The sequence below is a fragment of the Sceloporus undulatus genome, chromosome 2 (assembly GCF_019175285.1).
Source record: "Sceloporus undulatus isolate JIND9_A2432 ecotype Alabama chromosome 2, SceUnd_v1.1, whole genome shotgun sequence".
NCBI classification, from domain to species: Eukaryota; Metazoa; Chordata; class Lepidosauria; order Squamata; family Phrynosomatidae; genus Sceloporus; species Sceloporus undulatus.
The window spans coordinates 228,758,040-228,784,241 of record NC_056523.1 but is presented as its reverse complement, the minus strand read 5'-3'; the positions used below and the strand labels follow the sequence as shown (position 1 = coordinate 228,784,241).

Sequence of the window (26,202 nt, the reverse complement as noted above, 5' to 3'; positions counted from 1 at the left end):
GAGCCATTGGAGTTAAAGCAGTTGTTTCCCGGATTATATCAAGTGCAGATACACCTTCTGTTGTTCTTCAAGTTGGGGATGGAACGGTGAAAAAGATAGGGTTTGTCCCAGTTCTCAAGAGCCAGCATGGTTGTAGTGGTTTTGAAGCTGAACCAGACTCTGGGATCGTGTTAGCATAGAAACCCACTGGTGACCTTAGGTAGTCCACACTTTCTCAGCCTCAGGGGAAGCAATGGAAACCTCTTCTGACAAATTGCCAAGAAATCGGGGTCAATAGGGTCACTTTGGGTCACCATGAGAGAGCCCTTGGCATTATTGGTTTGGGCACTGGACATGACTTTGGATGTTAAGTTAAATCCTGGTTTGGCCACAGGAATCCACTGGGTGACTTATGCAAGACCTCTCGCCTCAGAGGAAAGCCATGGAAACCCCTGTGAAGAAACATGCCAAGAAAACCCCATGGTAGTTGCCTTAAGTTCTGAAATACTTGAAGGCACAGCAACAAAAGGTCACATCTATAAGTTGGAACAACTTGAATGGTGGTTCGTTTGCACTGCAGAAATATTAATTTGATTACGCTGCACTGGCATGGCTCAATGCTGTGGATTCTGGACTGTTAGTTTTTTGAGACAAACTTACACTCCCAGAATTTCCTAAACATTGAGCATGGCGCTAAAGGTGGTTTTGTCAAAATGGATTATTTTCTACAGTTGTGTGGAAGCAGCTTTAAAGCAGACAACAGTTCTAGATGTGCTTCTTTCTGTCTCCTTCCCCATCAAGAATGGGCTTGGGGTGCTTCCTTAGAACACCATCTGTTTGTGCGGTGAAGAGTGTCATCCAACTCTGAACTTGCTGTTTTTTATAGACTAGACTGGGAAAGATCCTTAAAACAATTGGTGTTTGCCGAAAGGGTTTGGTATTTCTCAGACCTTTTTTTTTTTTTTTTTTTTTTTTTTTTTTTTTTTTTTGGCCTTGTTGCCCCATTCGCGTGGAGATATGCTCTGGTTTACCAGCTGGGTTGTTTGTTATTAATACTTTGGATCAGAGCAGAAGGTTTAGGCTTGTAGCTAAAGATGAAGTAGACCAGGTGGCCATTCACTTGAAGGAAAAACATTTAAATTTTGCATAAAGCTGTTTGAGTGTACAGTACTGTGGACCCTTGGTATGCACTGGAGTTTGCTTCTCTGTGATACAAATACTTGGATTTCAAGTCCTATTAATATTTGGCATAGTAAATGGTGTCCTTTATAAAAATGACACAATAAACTTTGCTTTTTGGAATATTTTTGAATATCTTTTGAATATTTTCAGCCATGGAGCTTAAATCCTTGGATGCAAACAGCCGAACTGTACTTGTCCAGGCGTGCACTACTGACCTCTGGAAATGCTTGCCACGTTGGAGGGAGGTATGGACAAGTTAAAATATACTAACCATCCTGGGAAATAGGAATACATTTGCTAATGTAAACAAGGGGTTATTCAGATCAATTATTTATCACAGATGTGAATAATTCTTGCTCACACATTCTGGGCATTGTTAATCACATATAGAAAGCATCTATGCACAACTCTGTGAGTTCGGTTGCTTTCCCGTGCCAGATAAAGAAAAAAAGTCAAAATGTATTTGAAACATGTTCAAGGCCTGTTACAGACTGCCAAATAAAGCTGCTCGGGTCTCTTGGAGGTATGCTGTTTAATGATGCATGCATCCTAAGAATCCGGAGGCGCACCAAGCTGCACTCCAATGCTTAGGAATGAGTGTGGCTTTGGCGTGACTCCGGACTCTCAGGACCCATGCATCATTTAAACAGCATATACCTCCAAAGAGACCCGAAGCACTTATTTGGGCAGTCTGTAACAGGCCCAAGGCTGCAGAGTCCCCCTCCCCCCCCCCGCAATTTATTCCAGGCTAGTCATATCGGTTTATTATAAAGCCAACATGCAAAAAAAAATTTAAAACCCCGGACGGGAACTGATATCGATTAGTCGCAGGTTAGTGGTATTTCTGAAGCCCCCACCCGCTAACTTAATCGGACATCGTGCATCTGAAAAAGAGGTCTCTTCACCTATGAAATAATCTGGGATGAATCCTTGTTGTTCAACACACCCAGATGCACTCAACGCACTATTTGTGGGAGAGGAGTGGGGATAGCAAAACCCCCACTTAAATCAGGGTATTCAATTCCGGCTTTCCCCCCAAATTTTCTGAAATCCCATCAGTCCCCTCTTCAGCAGTGTTGAATAAACTTCCAAATGATTTAGATCGCTCTATGCGTTCAAGGGAATGGAGGTGGCTCATTTATCCTGAAACAATGGCATGTGTGCTAACAAAGGGTTATATAACTCAAAGAGATTTTGAACCCAAAACAAAATGGGAACAACAAACCTGATAGCATCATGTGGCGATACGCGGCTCCTTGGGACAAAAAAAAAAAAATGAAGGTGATGACCCCAAAGATGCAACCCGATATTTTCACCATCGAATAACCCGCAGTGGCTGAGAGTGTGAAGCTGAAAATCATCACCAGTCCAGGAGCCCAGATGATTGAAGTTATCTAATTATAGCAGAATAAAAGGAGATAAGCAACAGCAGACAATTCCGGTAGAATCAGTTTGTTCGAACTGAATGTGAACATACCAATGCGCACAGCTTTTTCTTTGTTTCCTCACTGTGAAGGATCTTTCTTTTTTCCTGCACTGATATCAAGTTGGCAACAATAACAGTGTTGTTAATAAATAAAGAGATGATGTGAGCTGAAAGGTTTCCAGTTTTAGTCTCATGGCAGCAGAGCCTTGACTGTGAGATGTTTGGCAAGCTAGACACAGCCTTAGTGTCTCCGCTGCCGCCCTGGATAATGGATAATGGAAATACCAACCTTTTTTATGGATCTGTTCTATTATTTTGATAAGGGACTCTAATTAAGCACTGTAAAGGTGGGCCCTTGGTATCCGCTGGGGTTTGGTTCCATGACCACCACCACCCCCAATGGATACCAAAATTTGTTGATGCTCAAGTCCCATTAAATACAATGGCATAGTAAAATGGTGTCCCTTATATAAAATGGCAAAATCAAGGTTTGCTGTTGGGGATGTATTTTTGTATGTACAGTCAACCTTCTCTATATCCACGATTTTTTAATCTACTGATTCAACCATCCATGGCTTGAAAATATTTTTGAAACCTATAAATTCCAAAAAGTTCAAAAAGAGAAAAAGAAGCAGGGGGCAGGGGAGGAGAATCTAGCAGCAACTTTGAGACTGGTTTATTTTAGCATGAGATTTCATGGATATCAGTCCATTTCTTAGGATGCACTGATGGACGGATGTTACAGGCACAGGTATTTAAGCACAGTTACAGTTTTGGGAGCAGGATAAGAATATAATACAGAAGGATGAAAGCTGTAAATGTGTTCCATATCAGTGAAACAACAGCAGTGGGGAACATGTGGCCCTCCAGATGTTAGACTCCAGCACCCCTCAGTCCCAGTCACCACAGCCAGTGCTTCAGACATTGGAAGTGCAGCAACATCTGGAGGATCACATGTTCCCCATCTGTGGTGTTCTTTATCACACTTTGAAAACAAATACAGGTGGATGAAAAAGACAACAGAAGAAGTAACACCGAGCTGACCGTTTGCTGGCAGCGGTTCCTCGGCAGCTATTATTTCTCCCCTTTCTGGCATCACATCTTCAAAAGTGCAACTTTACTTTGGGACAGTATGGAACACACATTAGTCAGGGTTACTGCAAAGGAGGACAAGGCACCACAAAATGTCAGGCATGCAAGAAAAACGATGCTCCGATGTCCCCAAATGCGGGAAACTGGACTGCATAATTGCCAAATAAAAGCTGTGGCATTGCCAGATAAAAGCTAAAAACCGTCATGCAAATGTAAAGTAATACTTCTTACTGTGAAAATAATCCAGAATGAATCCAAGTTGAACCTCTGTTGTTCACACAGATCCCAAATGCACCTGATTAAGGTTTTTTTTGGGGGGGGGGCTTCCAAAAACCCTACTTAATCCAGGATACTCAATCTCGGGTTTTCTCCACATTGTCGATAGTATGAATAACTGATGCGAATAGAACTGAGTAGACCTGGGATAAAATGCCTTGAATGTGTTCCGAATGTATTAGTATTGTTGACTCCATTTTATTTGAATGCTTGCACATGTGAACAACCGAACGTGCAGAGGTGTGCGTCAATGTGGTTCCATAATGTGAATAACAAACCCAGAATGCATGAGTGAGATGATCTGCATCATCACGCTAAAAAATTGGCATCTTGTTACCAAGTTTGGATTTATATAAAATTTTGGGTACATGCGGTCTGTGCTATGACCCTGACTGACCCCAGAGAGGACCCGCCATTAACCTAAAGTGGAGAGACCACGTAGGCAGTGCTTTAATAAATGTTATTAGATTAATTGCACCTAATTGGTATTAGAGTCTCTTTCTCTTGGGGTGTGCTGGCGACCTCTGGTATAAACGTTGGGACACGATTCCAGCACATGGTATTGTTAGGGCCACCTCTTGGCAATATTTGAGCTAATTAAAATTCCCCTAATTTGATCTTTCCTAACATTCTGAATGACCCCTATGCTGTGCTTACAATCGAGGACATTTTGACATTTATCTTGAAGAGAAGGGTGAAATGTAGGTCATGTCCTGGAAAAGCAAGATGTCTGGTCACCCTGACATTAGTGTCCTCAAAAGTAGAAAGGGGTTGTTATTTATTTACCCTCAACGCATGCTAGATTCATGCATGTTACCAGGAGCAGCCAAGGAAAAATGTGCTTGGAGTGTAGCCTTGGAGATGGGCGTCTGTTAATCTGCTCATTTGGGAGCAACAGAGAATGTAGGAGCTGATGTTACTTACCTTGCTGCTAGTCATAGGGGAGGCTTTGCCAAGCCCATGTGTGGCAGTTGTGTGTTTAACTGCTTTCCTCTCCCACAGCCATTAATCAGCCGCAACTACAAGGGTGATGTGAGCATGTCGGAAATTGACTACTTTATGCCGCTCTTAATGCAAAAGGAAGAAGAAAGTGCCCTTACACCGCTTTTGTCCCGAGGAAAGGTTCACTTCCTTTGGATCAAGCATAGCAACCTCTATTGTATCCTTTCAGTGCTCAAGAGGATAGAGATATGAGATGCTGCAACACTTCTGAAGTACTTGCATTGGATCCAGCAATGTCCCGGGTTGCCAACAACCAAAAGAGATGATTTGCAAGGATGTTGGGGCTTGAAAATTGCATGGCCTTGTTCTGCATCTGGGGCCACCAGGGTTTGCACACAAATGCTTTTGGCAATAGGTAAATGTCACCTGTCAAGGTGTACAAATGAGTTTAATGCTACATATGTCTACATTTTCTAGAACAAGTAGACAATTACCCTAATTTAAAAGTGCAGATTAGTGGAGCTATACACACTATCCCTTTTACTCTCCTGCTTTGGCTCATCTGATGCTGGCTTGCAAAGGTATTGGTGAAAACATTTCCTTCTTGATGCACAAGAGGACCAGAAAAAAACTGCCTTGTTGGATCCTATAGGAAAGTGATTATAGGTCTTCAGCCTTACACTGGTAGTGTCCTGGCACTCATGCTAGTACTGTGACTTCTGATTATCAGTGGCCAGAGCTACGTTACTTCTTTCAAATTCTGCCCATATATACTGCCCTTGCCTTGCAAATCCCCTCTGGCCCTTCCTCTGCCTCTAGTTGGGCACACTGTTCACGGAGTCTGGCTCAGCTATGGCTGCATCCACACGGCAGAAATAATCCAGGTTGACACCACTTTAACTGCCCTAGCTTTTTTTGAGGTTTTCCTACATTCACGGGGGACCTGTGCTACTAATCACAACAAATGTGGAGGGACCAGATCTCTCTGACTGAGAAAACTAAATGTATCACAAAACTACAGTTTCCAGAATTCCATAGCATTAAGCCAGGGGAGTTAAAGTGGGATCAACCTGGATTATTTCTGCAGTGTGGATTCAGCCTAAGTGACTCTGATAATATCTCTTTAAATCTTTATCTCCCCTGAAATCTTGACAGGCATAATAATATCCCAAAATCTGATTTTGTTTGTCTGGGTCCATACTATGTGCTAGGTAGCATAATTCCTAGATCTATCTGGCTTGCATTTCTGCATAGGCACTCACCTTCTCTAGCATCGTTCACTTTCTCTTGGATACTTAAATTGACACAAAGCAGACACTTTCATTAGAAAGATCAGGAATTAAGACACCTTTCTTTCTCATAACAAGAAATGAGACATAGGGTACAGTATGAGCATTTTCATTAGCTAGTCTTTAGTTGGAATAGTGGTGATGTGGCTTTTACCTGTTTTTTACTGATGGTTTCTCAGGCTGTGTATGTTTCCATATATATTACTGTTTTCAGTGTTTTATAGCTGAATTTAAGTGTGAATATTGCTTTATGTGTTGGAACCTACACCTTTTCAGTGTTTGACCCTGCCAGCTGGCCAGAAATATGTGCAATAGCTAAGAGATGAAAAGCTTCTCTCTGAGATGAAACACTGCAAACTGTATTGCAAGGCCTGGTCCAAGGAAACTAAAAAGGTGCAGTCAGTTCAGTATAATTTATGCACATTTGCTATTCACTATCTGAGAGAAACAGGCTGTTAGAGCTCTTGTCTAAATAAAATGTTTAGTCCAAGTATGGGAATCATGTGACCATCCAGATGAAGCTGGACTATAACTTCCAGCATTCCTTGCCATTGGTTAGACTGGCTACCACTGCTGGTTAATGTAGTCCAACAAAATCTATCTGAACATAATCTATCTGAATTCTGGCATGCACATAAAGGTTCCATTTTGCAAGCATGGATATGTGTGCTTTCCCATGGCAAATGGGGTGAGGGTTAAATGTACCTCTGAATGGTACAACTACTTCTTCGTCACCTGGGAAAGTGAAATTTGGTATTAATAAATCACAAGCAACCTGATCACTAGAATATTCTGAAAACAGGTTCTTCTTGTACATAGAGGTTATAAGCCAAGCTTTCTAAAGCAGAGCAAAAATACATACATATAGATTAGAATGTAGTGCCATAGATGGTCTCTTGCTTCTTTTAGACACATTTCTGTCTCCTTATCTTTTCTAAAACCTCTCCCTGCTGTCTCAGGCTCCTGCCTTCCACCTTCTTAGCCATTTTATATAGGAACCGTGGACCCCAGGATTCAAAACTGACTTCAACCATGTAAACCCACTGAGAGACCTTTGGCAAGTCACACTCTCTCAGCCTTGAAGGATGGCAGTTGACAAACCCCTTTCTGAACATATCTTGCCAAGGAAACCCCATGATAAGTATACTTTAGGTCAGAAATGACTTGAAGTCACTCAACAACAAAAACAGATCGGAATGTGTGGGGCTTGGGTGAGATGGTCTCTATTCTAACAGCATGGACAAAATGGCTCTTTCCTTATTTTTATCCTTAACCTTTTATGTAGTGGTGGCCCTCACTATGAAGAATGCCAATGCCTCACTCGTATATTCTTTTCTCTACAAAGTGGTTGAGGTAAGTGGCTGAATGAATTCTAGAAACTTATGGTGGTTGTGCAAAGATAGATACAGTGTTTTGGTCTATGCTCTAGGTCACTGTTCCCCAAACTGTGGTCCTCCGAAGGCTTTTGGACTTCAACACTCAGAAGCCTTAGACAATTTGGCTAACTATCAGGAATATTGGGAGCTGAAGTCCAAAACATCTGGAGGACCAAAGTTTGGGAGGCACAGCAAGTAATGCAGAATGATAACAGTTGTGTAGAATAAGTTAGGTATTAATTCAACAGCTATCTCAGTGACAACTCCAATGGACTAATAGCCTTTAAGTATCAACAAATGGTTTCGAACTTGATAATCTCATCTCCAGCTTTAGTAGCACAATATTGGTGGTTTCTAGACTGGCACTTTGCGCTGGCCTGAATATGTGCTAGGGTTGCCTCGGGGCGTCCTTTACAGACGCCCCGCAACCCTAGCATGTAACCGTGGCGTCAAAATGGCGGTGCCCTGTCTATATGGGCGCCATCATTATGACATCACGGCTGCGCCATAGCCAAACAGCACAGCACAGGTGTGACATGAAAGCGCCACTGCAGGGCACTTGTAGTGCCGGAAGGAGCTCCGAAACGGAGCTCCTTTTGCCGCGTGTATCGCTGGCATGGCCTTTAAACAGCCGCACCAGCGATACGGAAGAGAAAGGGCCCAAGCGGCCCCTTTCTCTCTCTCCCTGCTGCTGTCGGGGTGTCCTTGGGCTGCCCCAAGGACACCCCTTTCCAGGCCGCAGAGAAAGCGGCGTTTTGCTGCTTCCCCGAGGCCTGGAAAAGCGGTGGATCGGGGCCTCTGGGGCTGCCGCTGTGGCCACTGAGGCCCTGATCCATCGGGGAAAGGGACGGGTGCAGGCCACCCCAAAGGGGCGGTCTGTATCCCACCGTTGAAAACAATTAAAAGAATGCATACTATCCGACATGAACTGTATAAGATTTCCTTGTCTAGGAGGCTTTAGAAAAGCCAAATTATAACAAAAGTGATTACAGATATGAATTATTTTATGCATTTTGGTTGGCTGAATAAGGTATCACTAATTTGTGGATCTTGGATGTTACTGTACTTTACAGAGATCAATGTTATACATTTATACATCACTGGAAAATATGTTTTAACTGTAAAAAATGTAAGTCATAAAAATGTTGTAAGTGTTAGTGGTAGCAGAAAAAGCAAAAAATGTCTGTATCTGATTTATCAATTAGTTTCTGTCTCATTGGTCTAAGGGGAAATATACACATGCATACAAACAAATTGTGACTGTTATTTATACTGTTTGACTTTTTCAGGAAAAAGACTGGTAGGCTAGTAACATCTAGCAGTGGATGTTATCTGATTCCTACAACTGTTCATCACTATGAAGAAAGTCTTTAAAGAATTCAAAAGTCTCCAATGTTTCCATAGAATTTTGATCTATTGGCCAAATACTGGTTTCCTACCATAAATGTGGATATTAGAGACCTAGAATTTCAGCATCTTGACCACAAAGTAGATGTCTTCAGTATGAAATCCATTGTGAATTCTTCTATTCTCCGTTTATCAGGTCTTTTCGGAATACTTCAAAGAACTGGAGGAAGAGAGCATCCGTGACAATTTTGTCATTGTATATGAACTACTGGATGAGCTGATGGACTTTGGGTTTCCCCAGACAACAGATAGTAAAATTTTGCAGGAGTGAGTCATTTGGTCTTCTTGTCTCCCACTTTCTCAGCCCCAACTTCTGTTTTTCTGCCGTTCTGTGAATAACTTTGCAGAATTTGACCTCTTAAGGACGCATCTAGAGGAGTTTGGGTGGAGCAAAAAATTTCAGCATGTTTTAGGTTTGAACTCAAATATCTAAATATGTGTTGAGGTAAATTTTTTATTATGGGGGACCGTTAATTTTATGAACTAGCCCAGTGATGATGAATCTTTTTGAGGCCGAGTGCCCAAACTGCAACCCAAAACCCACTTATTTATTGCAAAGTGCCATGTTCCTCTGGCTTTCTAGTAACAAACTCTGGCAAACTCTGTGCTGGGATGATGGCACATGTGACCACACATAGGGCTCTGAGTGCCACCTGTGGCACATGTTCCATAGGTTCGCCATCACTGAATTAGCCCGTAAAGGAACACTCATTTGTCAGTGTTGGGTCGTAACCTAAATCGCAGCATCAAAATTATAAATCCACAAAAGCCAGTTCAAGTTCTGAACTGTCCACATTTCAGACATGATTTCCCTCCTTCACCAAATTTCAAGCATAGTAAGATGTCTCATGAGACCTAGTCCAATAATCCATCCAGCTCAATATTGCCTAGTTGTGGTTCTTCAGAGTTTCAAACATGGGTTCCTCCATTCTCAGTGGGACCTTCTGTATACAAGGTATGCTGTTTATCCAGCACACGGAGATTTAACTTTTTTGGACTACAGATTCCCAGAATGCCCAAGCTATCATGTTTGCTGGGTATTTGGGGAGTTGTACAAAGAAAAGTAAAGAACTCCCAATCTATGAGCAGTGGCATCACAAAGTGGGTGCAGGCAGTATGGACTGCACCAGGAGGGTGACACTGCTCTTCAAACATCAGCATTTTAGCAGGAACAGTCTGTGGCATTTGCCTCTATCTCTTTAAAATGCTGAAGAGATGGTGTGAATGGGTTCAGTAGGGGAGGAAAAAGGAGAGGCCTCAAGGTTTTAAAAAAATTGTAATGTAAAGTTCAACATTTAATTTTTAATTTTTGTTAAAATATATTTTCTTTTTTCTTTAAAAACATCACATTTTACCAAATTTTTACTTTAACCACATGAAACTTATGTATGTGTAAACACATTTATTCTGTGTGTGTGATATTGCAATTTAAACGTATAGTTTTAATTTTGCTAGTTGGTTATGTCACAACTAGTACCATTGTATCCAGTGATATAGGGGAATTGTGATTTATGAGTAAATTAGTACAGAAAACACTATTAAGAATTCTGTATGGTATGGGAAGAGGTCAATGGGTGGCAGGTGACACCATGAGTTACTGCACAGAGTGACACCAACACTAATGATGCCACTGACTATGAGTCAATATCACATTTTGCTGAGAAGGTCCTTTTTACAGGGCATCCAGTACTGAGGGAATGTGCAATTGGATGCCTTATCCAAGGAAGTATAAATAACTGTTCTTAAGAGGGTAGACCTAGAGTTGCTGCCACACTGCTGACTTAATGCAGCTTGGTACCACTTTAATTGCCATGGTTCAATGCTATGGAATTCTGGGGTTTGTATTTTGTCATGGCACCAGACCTCTCTGGCAGAGAAGCCCAAGTATCTCAAAAAACTACAAATCCCAGAATGTCATAGCATTGAACCATGGCAGTTAAAGCGGTATCAAACTGGATTAAGTCTGCAGTATACATGCAGCCTGGGTCTTCTTAATCTAATTTTTTTACCCTAATTGTAGGTACATCACGCAGCAAGGCAACAAGCTAGACACAGGTAAATCTCGTGTTCCAGCCACTGTCACCAACGCTGTCTCCTGGAGATCAGAGGGCTTAAAATACAAGAAGAATGAAGTCTTCATTGATGTCATTGAATCTGTCAACCTCCTGGTGAGTCACATAGTTTACCTGTCATGGGAGTTACAGATTTGTAATATAGTTTTAAAAGAGGTTTAGGCAATAAGCAGGGGAAAGTGATGTTGCAGGTTGAATGTCCTTCAGCTGAAATGCTTAGGACCAGAACTGTTTTGGATTTTGGATTTTAGAATATTTGCATATATATAAGACTTTGGAGATGGGACCCAAGTCTAAACACAAAATTCATTTATGTTTCATATAAACATTATACACACAGCCTGAAGGTAATTTATACACAATATTTTTAATAATTTTGTGCATGAAACAAAATTTACGTACATTGAACCATCAAAAAAAGCAGTTCAGGCACCTTTATGGACAATTTTGGATTCTGGAGGATTTTGGATTTCAGATAAGGGATACTCAGCCTATATCATTCATGGAACACAGATGTGACAGACCTTGGATTTTCAGTCCAGGTTTCGTTTCCCCCATCTTGTTTTAATTATGCACTTTTGCATAATAAAACAAAGATGTATGCAATATTGTCTCTTTTGCAATAGCAAACATATTTCTATACCACTCACATGTGTACTAAGTGGCAATAGCAAGCACAATTCTGTACCACTCACCTGTGTACTAAGTGGTTTACAAAGTGTAAGCTAATTGTGCCCCAAAAAGCTGGATACTCATTTTGGCGACCTACAGAAAGATGCCAGGCTGAATGGACCTGGAGCCCCGGCTGGTATTGAACTCACAACCTTGTGGTTTGTAAGTGGCTGCATACAGGTATTTAACCACTGGACCACCAGGGCTCTTTGAAATTATGTTTTAAAACTATAATTCTTTTTCTTTTATTTGTGCATGAGGGTGTCTTCTAAATTCTACTTTGGTTCATTAAAAATAAAGTAAAATGATACTTCAGATGTACTTCAGATGTATATACAGTACTTATACTTTATATATAGTGCCATGAGTCTGTCCAGATGGTGCAGCTTGGAATGAGTTAATTCAGAATTTTTGGTTATTTAAGTCAGGAATTGGAAATTATGCTTACATTATGTACGCATACATATCAGATATGCTTAATGATGCATGACATTAATTAACCTTCTGGCCTCCAGCTACAGATACTCAGGGCTATCTACACATGTTGTTAAGCATGTCCATGCATGCCTAACAGTGGCACTTTTACTTTGGAAGAAAGGCAGTCTGTTGAGTGAGGAGAAGCGATTAAACAGTACATATCAATCTTTCCTCCTTTCCCTTTTCCCTTGGAAAATAACCTGAAAGAGAATGGGGTGGAGAAGGGCACTCCACTTAACAAGCAACCCTGGAACCTACACATTCTGGGGTCCTTTCTCTTTATTTTACATCCCCTCTCCACTTCCCCTACATAGAAAAAGCAAGAGACAACAGCAGCTGCTTTAACCTCCTCTCTCTCTGCTCTCTCTGGGACTGAGCAGACAGACAGCAAAAAACAGACTGATTCTTGTTTTTATGAAAGCGGGTGGAAGTCTTGCTGTCCGCACATGCCACTCCATAGCCAGAAAGAGCACTCAAGGGCAGTCTGTACCACACGGCTGGACCTCTTGGGATTGTTCTTGTTTTTGCCCCTCCCATGCATGCACACCATTGCACAAACACACCACCTGAGACTGGCAAATGCTTCCCGCCCAGCTGCCATCCCATTGAATGCCCCATGTGACCAGCCACACAGCTCAAACAGTGCATCAGTGCATCCAGTGACACATTGGCAAAACACAATCATGGATGCTCCCTTTCCTTCCCTAATTCACCCCATGTTCCCCTGTTGGACTGGACAGTTTGTGTATGTTTTTATTATGTTACTAGTGATCTACTATGCTTGTCATGCTTTTGCATCATTTTTAACTATTTTATTCTTTTAACAAGCAATTAATTTTAATATTGTAATAATTTAATTTTATTGAGATAGGTAGATAGGTAGGAAGGTGGATAGACAGGCAGAATGACAGACAGACAGATAGATAGCTTTTCTATGCATCATAGCAGAGGACTGGTGCCATGTTGCCTGCTAGAGGTAGTCTGTGGACAGCTGCCTCTACCTGCTTTCTTGCCCTTCATGGTTGGTGCAGTGTGAAGGACTGATCATTGGAGGAGCACACCACACCCACCTCATCCTCGCACTTGCTGACCTCTAACCTCCCCCCTGAATGGCCTAGGAGTGATGAGGCATGTATGTCCATCTACCTCAATCACTCTCCATATCTTCCAGCCATAGAAGTGGACTGAGTAGGCAAAAGAGGTGGCTACTCCTCCAAGAAGCAGTACCTGTTGTTCCCCCACAACAGTGCACCAGTCGTTCACAATGACCAGTCCTTCACATTGCACCAACCATGGAGGGCAAGAAAGCAGGTAGAGGCAGCTGTCTACAGACTGCCTCTAGCAGGCAACATGGCACCAGTCCTCTGCTATGATGCATAGAAAACCCTTTTTGCTCCTTCTTTCACTCCATTAGGCTGAGCCCGTAAAGCTCCATCCTTCTGGTTTTGTTGCCCAGCATTGCAGTGGGAGAAGGCCTTGGAAGGAAATGGAAGGAGCAGCAACTACCACTCAGCTGACCAGACAGAAAGAGAGGCTCTGAATAATCATAGAGAGGCAGCAGCTGTTAGTGCACAAAGCAGCTGCTGCCTCCTTGCAAATCTCTCTCTCTCTCTCTCTCTCTGGGTGGCACAAGAGATGGCACTGATTTCACTGTGCAGGATCTCCAATGCTGTGCTGTCCAGAGGGAGATGTCAAAGAGAGCAAATGAAGAGAGCAGGGGGCGGATCCTTCCCTAACTCAGATGCTCCAGTGCCTCTTCCCCCAAGGAAAGAGATGGTGAGCTGGCTCATGCCCAGGCTCTAAGGCATGGCTGTCTCTTATATTCTTCCCTGCATAACCCAGAAACATGCCACCCAGAGGGAAAGAGGAAGGGCAAGCCAGAGGAAGCAGAGGCTCCTTCTTGGAGGAGTCCTTGTTGCCTCCATGCAGTTAGAATTGTAGATGTTTATCACACTATGCTCTTAAAGAGCTACTATTCCAGTGTGACTCCTCTAGCAGCCTCCTGTTGCATGCTGGGATTGGCAGTTTTAAGGAGCTGAACTTCTCTGCCTGAGAATTCTAAATACCCCTCCTTAAAACTGCCAATCCCAGCATGCAACAGGAGGCAGCTAGAGGAGTCACACTGGAATAGTACCTCTTTAAGAGCATAGTGTGATAAACATCGTAGAATCATAGAGCTGGAAGAGACCCCAAAGAACCATCCAGTCCAAGCCATTCTTCCATGCAGAATCTCTCAAGCAAAGCACCCCCTGTGACAGATGGCCATCCAGCCTCTGTTTAAAGACCTATAAGGAAAGAGACTCCACTACACTTCAAGGAAGTGTGTTCCTCTTACTGTCAGGAAGTTCCTCCTCACGTTGAGGTGGAAATCTCTTTTCCTGCAGCTTGCATCCATTGCTCTGGGTCCTATTCTCTGGAGCAGCAGAGAATAAGCTTGCACCAGCCTCAATATGTCAGCCCTTCAAATACTTAAACAGGGCAATGATATCACCTCTTAACCTTCCCTGGAGCTCTAGTGGCACAGTGGTTAAATGCTGGTACTGCAGCCACAAAGTTGTGAGGTCAATCTCAGGGCTCAAAGGTTGACTCAGGAGTCATTCCCACTATCAAAAAAATCAAATTAAATGATCCTCGTTCCCATTTGAAACCGGTTGCTGTCGCGATGTGATCGAATCTGTCATGATGAAGCGAGGAAAAGGCAAAAGAACCGTTTTTTCAGACACTAGCTTAAAAGAGGTTCTTTTGAAAATATGCAGTTCCAAAGAGTGTTCAGCAAGTGGAACGACAGATTGGAATCGCAGCATTCTGGAGGAGAGGGACTAATGGCAGAGGGGTGTTTATCATCCCTCCCATTTTTTTGGGAGATGTCATTCCTCCAGGCCCCCTTGTCTTGTCATTTATTGGTGTGACTTTTGGTTCTTTTTTTAAAATAAATTAAATTAATCGATGAAGCAACAGAACGGCTTAGCAACTACTTGCAAAGGTGCTAAACCACTCTATTGCTTCATCAATTAATTTTATTTACAAAAAGAAAAGAAAAGATGCCCTGTCCTCCTTCCTACAAGCCCTTCCTTTGCAAGGCTCCCCGGGTCCCTCCTCCTCACGTCGGGCCCTATGCACCCACCTTTTCCTCACCTGGCCAGTGCCTTCACCCCCCCCCCCCTTCCTTCCCCTTCCCCCCCCCCCCCCCCCCCCCCCCCCCCTTTCTTCCTCTTTCTCCTCCTCACATCAGGCCCCAAGCTGCTTATGTCATGAATGATTGATGGGGGATTCTGAAGCAGCGCTGCCAGTGGGGACGACAATTGGGGCAAATTAAATTGCTTGGACAGGGGTAAAGAAAAGATCTCCATAATAGTGGGGACTGGGCTTTCAAACTCAGGGCAGAAGCGAATCATGAAGTGATTCATACTGCCAGTGGGAATGAGGACTCAGCATTCCATTGTTTCATAGGTTGGTAAAATTAGCTTGTTGCAGACAATTGGCTTACGGATTGTATACTGCTTAGAGAGTGCTGAGTTCACTGATAAGTAGTATAGAAATGTAAATGCTATTGCTATTTCTATTTTCCAGGCTAAACATAACCAGCTTCCTAAGTCTCTCCTCAGAGGGCTTTATGCCTTCCAGACCCAGTTGCTCGTCTTTCCGTCTCTTGGAAAAAGATTGATGCTACTCCCCTTTTAATTGCATGCCTGCCCTCTCCCTCCATAGATAGGGTTGCCATATTCCGGTTTCTCCTATCCAGGCATCTAATTTACATATTTTACAAAATTATTATAATCATGAGTCTTAGTGATTATGCAAATTCAATACATTAATTGTACTTTTTCAACCATTATGTTTTAAACTCAGTAGCAGTATCAGACTAAGAGCTTTTTTGTTCTTCATTATTTCCCCTAGCTGGTGTGAACAGGGAGAAGCTTCCAAGCAGCCCCAGAGAGAAAGGAGATTCCTTTTACTCTCTCCAGGCTATTTGGAAGCAAAGTTCCACTGTGCTGCCGAGGCCTAGGCTCAACCACCAACACAATCACCACACAACAGAAGACCATCTCTGCTCGCGTCCTTTCCTTTCCTGCCTTCTGGGCCTGTCGGGGAAAGCAGGGAATGAAAGAATAAGGTGGCGATGCTACCCCTATGCAGGAGCAACTGTAGCCTGCAAGGTGGGATGAGGCTCTTACCAGTGCCAGACTTCTTGCACAGCTTCCTGCTTCATTGCCAATGCCACATTTTAACCTACCCTCTGATGAAAGAGAAATCTGGGATTTACTATTTCAACTGGCCCAGCCAACTGGGACATTTTTTAGTCCCTTCAATCCGAGATATTCCAGGTTTTCCAGGACAAATGGCAACCTTATCTGAGAGCCACGTGCCTAGTTGTGCATCCCATCACTGTTATCAGATGCAACAGGAGGAAGAACTAAGGTTCATGCAGAGCGAGCAAGTGAGCAAAAGTTGGGCTAGACTTTGAAATGCTTCTTCACTGTATTAGGTAATTTCAGCATAATAGTTAGTATGGGGAAGGAACAACTACTCTTCCTCATGGTGATGAGGGCAAAGGAAAGCTGGTGCCCTCCAGCTCAGACCCTGTTCTGTCTTTCAGGTTAATGCCAATGGAAGTGTCCTACTGAGTGAGATTGTGGGTTCCATCAAGCTGAAAGTCTTCCTCTCGGGCATGCCAGAGTTGCGCTTGGGACTCAACGACAGGGTGCTCTTTGAACTCACAGGACGTAAGTAGCTCAGAGAGACCTGAGGGAAGAATGTATTTTTGGCGGTGGGCTGGGCAGCAGCTGCTGTTTAAGCCTTGGCTTAGCAGCAATTTGGTGCAAGAAATTCCTGTCTGGTTTTTGCTTAGTGTTTGGGGATTGTCACTGTATATGGATAGAACCAGAAATCTATTTTGAACATTAGTGTTCATCTCTGGAGTACATCAATTCTGTTCTAAAGATGAGACCTTCTAAACATTGCCCCCCTCAGCTTTCAGACCCCAGAGCTGCTTTTGCACATTTGGAGTGAGGAATGTAGTCTCCAGGTCAATTATGTCAGCTTTTAAACATGCTTCTTGATAATTTCCCATTGTGATTTTGCACTGTGAGGAAAGATTTGTTTAAAGCTCAACGTGGGTTAATAGTGTGATGTAGCAACTAAAAAAGCCAATGCAATTCTAGACTGCATCAATAGAGGTATAGTGTCTAGATCAGTCCCCAAACTGTGCCCTTTAAGAGATTTTGGACTTCGGCCCCCAGAAGCCTCAGCTATATTGGCCAATAGTCTGGGATTCTGGAAGCTGAAGTCCAAAATCCTTTAAAGAGCAGAGTTTGGGGACCATTGGTAATAGTGCCACTGTATTCTGCTTTGCTCAGCCCTCACCTGGAATAATACTGTGTCCAGTTCTGGGCACCACAATTCAAAAAGGATGTTGAGAAACTGGAGCATATCCAAAGGAGAGTGACTAAAACGGTGAAGGGTCTGGAAACCATGAAGCCCTGTGAGGAATGACTTTGGCAGCTGGGGATGTTTAGCCTGGAGAAGAGAAGGTTAAGAGATGGTATGACAGCCCTGTTTAAGTATTTGAAGGGGTGTCATATTGAGGATGCAGCAAGCTTGTTTTCTGCTGCTCCAGAGACTAGGACCCTGAGTAATGGATGCAAACTCCAGGAAAAGAGATTCCGGTTCAACATTAGGAGGAACTTCCTGACAGTAAGGGCTGTCGACAGTGGAACATACTCCTTCGGAGAGTGCTGGAGTCTTTTTGGAGGTCTTTAAACAGAGGCTAGATGGCCATCTAGGGGGCTTTGATTGTGAGTTCCTGCATGGCAGGGGTTGGACTGGATGGCCTTTGTGGTCTCTTCCAGCCCTATGACTATGATTCTATTATTCTGTTTTCTGTTCTCTACACCATTCATAGTTTCTCTGTCATGCCTCTTCTGTACTGCATCCCATCCCTCAGTTTTGTGTTTTGAAGCTGGAGGCTTTAACTTTTCTCTCTCCTCTTCTTCCGTTGGAGAAGGCCTGTGTGATGGTGCTCATCCATACCCTTTGGTTAACAATTGTAGAATAACAATTGAACTCCTAGAGTGGTGGCTGTAGACAAGTGGGTTTTCTGTATTTTGCCATAGTAGTCTGATGCTACTAAGGCCTTTCCTTAGGTCTAAACTCCTCCCCCAGTATGAACACAAGAAAACTGAGGCCTGTTACAGACTGCCAAAATAAAGCTGCTTCGGGTCTCTTTGGAGGTATTCTCTTTAAATGATGCATGGGTCCTAAGAGTCCGGAGATTGTGCCAAAGCCACACTCCATTCCTAAGCACTGGAGTGCAGCTTTGATGCAGCTTCTGGATTCTTAGGATGCATGCATCATTTAAACAGCATACCTCCAAAGATACCTGAAGCAGCTTTATTTTGGCAGTCTGTAACAGGCCTGAATTAAGTTTATGACCCTTTATTTTATATCCATATAGTACTGGTAGTAAGCCAATGTGGTGTAGTGGTTTGAGCATTGCACTAGGACTCTGGGAGACTAGGGTTCGAATCCCCACTTAGCCTTCAAAACCTGTTATATGAGCTCAGGCAAGTCACATTCTCTCAGACTCAGAGGAAAGAAATGGCAAACCTCCTTTGGAGAAGTCTTGCCAAGAAAAACCTGTGTGATATGTTTTCCTTATGATCACCATAATTCAGAAGTGGCTTGAACACGTACAACAACAAACATCCAATGTTATTGATAGAAGAAAAATGATATTTTTATATAGTACAAAACATAAGATACTGTTGAAGAAATACAATTCTTTTTTGCTCTCTAGTACAGATATTTAGTTTCAGTGTGTAAAGGCAAAACGGGATTCATTTTGCTACATGATTTATTGCTAGATAGTTCTACCTTATCTAGGAAGGTAGAACAAAACAAACAGTGTCTTGTTTTGGCTGAGACACAGCAAGACAACCTGCCAAGCCTTCCCCAACTCCTGTGTGTTGCCTCCATTGCTTGCATTGTATTTTATACAATTTTTGCAAAAATGACTCTAGTGTCGTCTCCATTTGTGAAGCAATGCAAGTTAAAAAAAAAGGGGGGGGGGCAGACTGATTGCTTGTAAATGACCCACCAGTTTTTCTACTTTTCATGATCTCTGTAGCACAGCGCAATTCCTGCAGTTTTACATTTCACATGTTTAGAGAAATGCACAGTAATTTGTCCTGCAAATGTTCAAATTCTCTCTGAGACAGGCAGAAAATATGGTTACCATCTTGTAACAAAGAGGGATTATCTTTTTCCCCTCCTCCTCCTCCTCCTCCTCCTCCTCCTCCTCCTCCTCCTCCTTCCATTCTCATTTAGCATATAAGGATTCTTCCATCTACTCTTATGTTCCTTGCTATGCGCTCAAGTTAATTCCAACTTACGTCGACTCTCACATAAGGTTTTTATGACAAGATTTATTCCAAAGAAGTTAGGCATTGCCTTCCTTTGAGGTAGAGAGTGTGACGCCCAAATTCTCTCCAGGGGTTTCCATGACTGATCAGGGAGTCAAACCTTGGTCTCCCAAGAGTCCTAGTCCAACACTCAAACCATTACACTGTATTAGCTGTCCTATATTCCTAGACAACACAAAGCTTCCAGTATGTTTTTTTGTCCACCTTCGTAATCTAAGTTCTTCTCCTCTGAAGATGCCAGCCACAGATGCTGGCGAAATGTCAGGAAGAAAATCTTCTAGAACATGGCCACATAGCCTGAAAAACCCACAAACAACTCTTCTCAGCTGGCTCACACCGCCACATCATCCTCAACCCTTCTTCCCCCATCCCCTCTCAGCCTTTCACATGCACATCCACACTCTCTGCCAGTCTCTTCAAACCTCCCCTGGGACCCCTATTCCTCCTTACTACATTAACACAGATTACTGTTATACAAATTGCATGTTACATCACATTGTAGAGCCATAAAAAGTGCCATGAAATTGATAGTGGTTGTGTCATCTGTCAGCAAAAGCTTCATCTCATGGCTCCATATATTTTTTTCCAGGTGGAAAAAATAAATCGGTGGAACTGGAGGATGTCAAGTTTCACCAGTGTGTGAGACTGTCACGTTTTGACAACGATCGCACCATTTCCTTCATTCCCCCTGATGGAGACTTTGAACTTATGTCTTATCGACTGAACACCCAGGTAGGTTTTGGAGTCTACCCCAGAGGAAGGCCTTACAGGGGGGATTGCATCTGCATTCATCCTTCTCTGATGTATATATAATGTATCTCCTATGCTTATGGATTCAGAATGACCCTGGCTATTTGGTTCCCCTGTTCTCAGTGAAAGCAAGGCTTCTTATTGCTGAGGAGGCAATCCGTCTTGAGCACCTTGAGACATTCCCAATGAAAGCAAAGTTCCTTATTGCTGAAGAGACAATCTGTCTGGGGCAAGAAAAATGGGATATAAAGGAGTTTCACTGCAGGGACACACACACCATTCCCATTGAAAGCAAGACTTCTTAGTGCCGAGAAGGCAACCATTTTATCTGGGGCAGGAAAAACGGGATTTAAAGGGCTTTTACTGCACACTCCCCACTGCCAAAGGCAAGACTACTTTACTGATTAATCTCTGATAGTAGTGTGATAAGATCGATAACCAACCATGTTATCAGTTCACAATTGCATGGTAATGTGATAGGAATCATTGCTGTTTTGGGTGTTAAAAAGCCACAACAGCATCGAGAGGGAAACTTTGTGTGATAATCTCCTAAGAGTACAAGCTCCCTCAGTTGTATTGTCAGTTATTGTTGCTATTGTTGCTGTCACACAGTTGGCCCTCTGTATCCACATATTATTTGTCCATGGATTCAAGCATCTATGGCAGGGGTCGGCAACCTATGGCCCGCGGGCCGCATGCAGCCCACCGAGGCCTAGGGACCGGCCCCGGCCCTGCCCTGCCGCAGATTGGCACAGATTGTGAAGGTTTTAGTGAAGAACAAAGTAAATCCTGAAAGCCTAACATTTGCTTACTCTTTCTGTATATTACCAGATGCTCTTCTTTCCCATGGGAAGCAAAAACTGGGGAACACCCAATAAAATCCGTAGAAGAAACTAGAGACTTGTCTCAAGGTGTTCAACTGATGGATGCTTACTGTTCCACAAACAGCGAGAGTTTCAGCTCCAGAAATTTCTGAGGTTTAATTTCAAATGGCACCTGAAGAAGGCCACAGGAGTACATATGAGCCAAAATACATCGGGCTTTTATTTGCTTATTTTACTAATATACCATTAATCAAGTGATGTCTCTGGTTTCTTCTGGTTTCCCTGGAACAAGATTATCATTTTCTTATTCTTTCTCTTTTTCTTCTTTTTTCTCTGCATCAAGGTGAAGCCTCTTATCTGGATAGAGTCCGTCATTGAGAAGTTCTCTCACAGTCGAGTGGAGATCATGGTTAAGGTGAATTGCTTTGAGAGGTACCTCTATCCCTAGTGAGAGCATCCACAACCAAGCAAAGCAAAATGAAATGAAGCAAACAGCCCCTAACAGAATGGGCACATCATTCTTGGCTATTTGTTTCTAAAGAGGTTTTTGTACTGAAAGATTGCTCCAAATCAGGGATGGAAAAACTGCAAACAGGAGGCCACAGGAGTCCTCCAGGGTTTTTGTGAACCCCTAATACCCCCTGATAGACACCCCTATCTCCGCCCAAAATTTGGGGAGCAAAATTGCCCCAAATAGATTTTAAAAACTCCTGGAAGACTTCAGAAATGGAACCCATCCTAAAAAGCAAACAAAGGCATGTTACAGACTGCCAAAATAAAGCTGCTTCGGGTCTCTTTGGAGGTATGCTATTTAAATGATGCATGCATCCTAAGAATCCAGAAGCTGCACCAAAGCTGCACTCCAGTGCTTAGGAATGGAGCGTGGCTTTGGCGCGACCTCCGGACTCTTAGGACCCAGGCATCATTTAAATAGCATACCTCCAAAGAGACCCGAAGCAGCTTTATTTTGGCAGTCTTTAACAGGCCAAAATATCTGAAAGATTTCACTTTCTGCCACTTCAAGGAGTTCCATCAGTGAGAGGGCTGTGGGGATGTAGAGGTGAAAATAGAGCCCTGTGTCCTCCACAAATGCAAAACCTCTGATGTAGTGCCTGAGTTGTGGAAAAAACCCTCCTCTTAAAGGTCCAGTTGGTGCTATCACTTGTGTTGTCTTGACACCAAGTTAAAACATGGCTTTCTACTAAAGCTTTTGAGCCCTGCTTAATTTTATCCAAATCTGCATGTGTGCATAGTTTTCAGTTGTTATTAACTGTTTTAACTTATTCTTTAATAGAACTTTACATAATGTTTGCTGTTTTAAATGGCTTAAACTAATTTTATTATATGCCAATGTGAGATCCTATGATAATAGGCTGCATATAAATACTCAGATCAACTCATTCATCTGCAGTAGCTTGGAGAGAAGAAGGGTCTCTCCAGCAAATAATAAGAGGAAGAGTTAAAGTCCTGAGATCTGGGCACCTTCAACTTAAAGGTTAAAAGTCTTGTGACTGTTTTAGCCTGCCATCTTTTGCAGCAGAGGACAGCAAAGAAATATGAATCTGTCCTCTCTTTCTCTAATGGTGCCTTCTTCTTAAAAAGGCAAAGGGACAGTTCAAGAAGCAGTCAGTGGCTAATGGAGTGCAGATCTGTATTCCTGTCCCAAGTGACGCTGACTCACCCAAGTTCAAGACCAGCATCGGCAATGCAAAATACCTGCCTGAAAAGGACGTTGTCATCTGGAGCATCAAATCTTTCCCGGTGAGAAGAATACCTTCCCCTTCTCTCCCCCCATCGGCTCCCTTCTCTCGTCCTTTTAGCTCAGTTGCACATTCTAGATAATGGAAATTTTGCCAAGGACTGCAGTAAAATAGTATATTTTCCAAACTCTGGTTTCCCTGCAGAAGAACCTGCCATCTGTCTCCATGTTATCTTTTCCTGTCAACAATGACAGACCAAGTACTGGCACTGGCCTCCCTAACTAATACCCCATCCTTTTTGGCATGTGGCTCTGCAGGGTGGCAAGGAGTACTTGATGCGAGCCCACTTTGGGCTGCCCAGTGTTGAGAATGAGGAGCTGGAGGGCCGGCCTCCCATCTCGGTCCAGTTTGAGATCCCCTACTTCACAGTCTCTGGGATTCAGGTGAGCTGTATTAAATTACTGGAGCAGAACTGAGAATGGTGAAACTATGCTTGTCCAAGGAAAATGTGTGTTGCACATGCTAGGGACTGGGTCTTCTGCATGCACAGCACAGTGCTCTGCAGCTGAAATATGACCATTTTCTTTCTTAGTGGCCATGATACACACACATATATATCTTTGACCAACTTTTGATATAAGGTTGTGATGAGCCCCCACTCTTTCTAATGCAACAGCCATAATTCTTTTTGGAAGGGGGTGGAGTTTGGGGTCTATAGCTTCTTGTTGCCGGATTGCCCTTCAGTGGGGATAACTGGTGATAGGTGGCTTTGGGAATTGATGAATACTCTCCCTTTTCTTCCTTCCTTTTCCAACTCAGGTCCGGTACATGAAGATAATTGAAAAGAGCGGGTACCAAGCTCTGCCGTGGGTCCGTTACATCACCCAGAGCGGGGGTAGGTTAGCAGACCTGTGAAGAACTGGAACTGGATGTATAAACAGACAAGTCAGTTGGCAATAATCAGCCCAATGGGTTCTAGGAGTTGTAGTCGCAATTTCTAGCCTCTGTTCTTCTCTGGATGGTTTATGAGTGCAGCTTACTTTCTGGAACCTGTTCTGGTTTCCCTTGGCTGTGACTAGAAGGGAGTCAGGACCACTCACAAGTACCCCCTTTCCCCAAAGTCCACTTCATTTTAGATTCCCATCACACACACATAGGGATATACACACATACATCCTCTACAGTTCACCCCGCAAACAAAAAAGAAAGTCAAGTCAGCATAACTTGCTGCTTTTGTGTTGTGGTTCCTGCAAAGCCCAGTTCAGGAAGGGGGGAGTTTTAAAAATTGTAGCAAGCATATGGTCAGAGCCCCTGAGAAACTGGTGACTTGGGGCTGTTACCCTCCTATAATTGCTGGTAGCTTGCAGGGGTGATCACCTTGCTGGAATTCTTGCTTGTGGACAGCAGTGCAAATTTGGTGGACAATACGAATTCCTCCTTGTAGACAACAGTGCAAACAGTGCATTCCTTCTACCCACCTTTACTGGGCTGTATGCCAGGCTATAACAGTTGCTTTTTCTTTTCTCATCACCCAGAGCCACTGTAATGCCCACCATGTTGTTTCTGTAATGTTATTGAAAACACTGCAATCACGATCGCTCAAATGCAATGCAAAACCAACCTCATGTGGTAATCTCCTAAATCTCCAAAGCCATCTTTCTCCCTTCATGTTTGCTCCTGCCTCCTTGGATTATTGAGCCTGTATTGTGTTTGCTTCCAAAAGAGGCAGAACTGTTTACAGCAGGCTTTGGTCTTCCAGATGTTTTGGGCTACAACTTCCATAATCCTTTACCCCTTTGAATATGACGGATGAGGCTCATAAAAGTTCATGTTTAAAGCAAGAGGCTTTCAGGCCAAAAGTTATCCTGGGTTTAATATATTATTTATCTTCTTTCTTTTTTTCCAGATTACCAGCTCCGGACACATTAGTCTTGTGACCCTGCAGAGTCAGAATCCTGCCTTATCAAGACTGAAGGGATCTGGGTGCTTAGGGAATCATGTTAGGGATGCTTTTAGGGATGCTTTTAATCTCGACTCTTTCTGAAGCTCTGTGTGTCTATGTCTGTGTATATTTGTGTGTATGCATCCTTATTTTAGAATGCCACCCTGTTGACATTCAACCCAACTTGATCTGGACTACTCAGACCAATGACTGAAGTTGTGGCCCATACTTGTTGCCTGAGGTGACGTTTGTACTGCTCCCAGTCCTGAACGTTGATGAAGTTGTCACTGGTGAAATGTCAGTACGCTTGCATCTTGCAAGAGCTCCTCAACAAGGCAGCCTTCCAGACTCCACTCAAAACGTCTCTCCTCTTGAGGGATTCCATAGAGTGAGGGTCGGATGGCTCCATGTGGAGCATGCTGGAAGAGAGGCACCACTTATAATTGTATGGGTACTGGAACTACAGGCTAGGTTGGGCACAGCTTGGGCACAAGGTTTCTGGGTAGTTTAGATCAAGCCCTCATTCCCCCCCTCCGTTCCTGATTTGTAAAGTGAGAACAGCAGCTGACTACCTCTTGTTATAAAGATGACTCACAAAGGTTACTACTTCCCTGTGCCTTTGGACCACAATGAACTATATATATATATAAGAGAAATAAATTAACCTTTTTCAATGAGAGTTGAGTGGTGTGGGTTATTGGTCTCAACTCTCCCCTTTGCTGTTCCACTCCAAGCTCATAGAATCATACAATTGGAAGAGACCCCAAGGACCACCCTCTTTTGCCATGCAGGAATACACAATCAAAGCATCCCTGACAGATGGCTATCCAGCCTCTGTTTAAAAACCATTTTGGTTGCCTTCCTCTGGGCAAGTTCTAGCTTGTCAGCATCCTTCTTGAATTGTGGTGCCCAGAACTAGACTTAGTACTCCAGATGAGGCCTGACCAAAGCAGAATAGAGTGGCACTATTACTTCTCTTGATCTAGACACTATACTTCTTTTGATGCAGCCTAAAATCGCATTGGCCTTTTTACATGCCGCATCACACTGTCAGGGACGTAGCCAAGGGGGGGGGTTTCTGGGGGTCCGGACCCCCCTTCCATTAGAAAAATGAATGGTGTGTGCTGCTGTGCTGCCGCACCCAAGCCCCATTATAATGGTGGCACTTAGTCTGGCCCCCCCCCCCTTCCTAAAACCCTGACACTGTTGACTCATATTCAACTTGTGGTCTATTTGGTTCATTTTCCCATTCTTTCACCACCACCCATCCCTTCCCTCCTTCCTTATGTGGTCAGAGAGAGTAGGCCAGGACAGGGTGCTTTGTATACACCCCTCTCCATGATCCCTCAACCCAGGCTCATTTCACTTCTAAGAA

The 26,202-nt window shown here is 43.3% G+C and overlaps 1 protein-coding gene across 1 annotated transcript in view; it reads left to right on the top strand.

The window, feature by feature from the left end:
• Positions 1 to 25,474, top strand: part of AP1M2 (adaptor related protein complex 1 subunit mu 2) — a 28,542-nt gene extending 3,068 nt beyond the window's left edge. Inside the window, exons 2-12 of the mRNA XM_042447732.1 lie at positions 4,958 to 5,114; positions 7,472 to 7,539; positions 9,106 to 9,236; positions 10,990 to 11,137; positions 16,788 to 16,914; positions 20,201 to 20,343; positions 21,529 to 21,600; positions 22,788 to 22,946; positions 23,203 to 23,328; positions 23,705 to 23,780; positions 24,792 to 25,474. Coding sequence (XP_042303666.1) covers positions 4,958 to 5,114; positions 7,472 to 7,539; positions 9,106 to 9,236; positions 10,990 to 11,137; positions 16,788 to 16,914; positions 20,201 to 20,343; positions 21,529 to 21,600; positions 22,788 to 22,946; positions 23,203 to 23,328; positions 23,705 to 23,780; positions 24,792 to 24,814 — 1,230 coding nt within the window. The 3' untranslated portion in view covers positions 24,815 to 25,474. The remainder of the gene's footprint in view (positions 1 to 4,957; positions 5,115 to 7,471; positions 7,540 to 9,105; positions 9,237 to 10,989; positions 11,138 to 16,787; positions 16,915 to 20,200; positions 20,344 to 21,528; positions 21,601 to 22,787; positions 22,947 to 23,202; positions 23,329 to 23,704; positions 23,781 to 24,791) is intronic.
• The last annotated feature ends 728 nt before the right edge of the window (positions 25,475 to 26,202 follow it).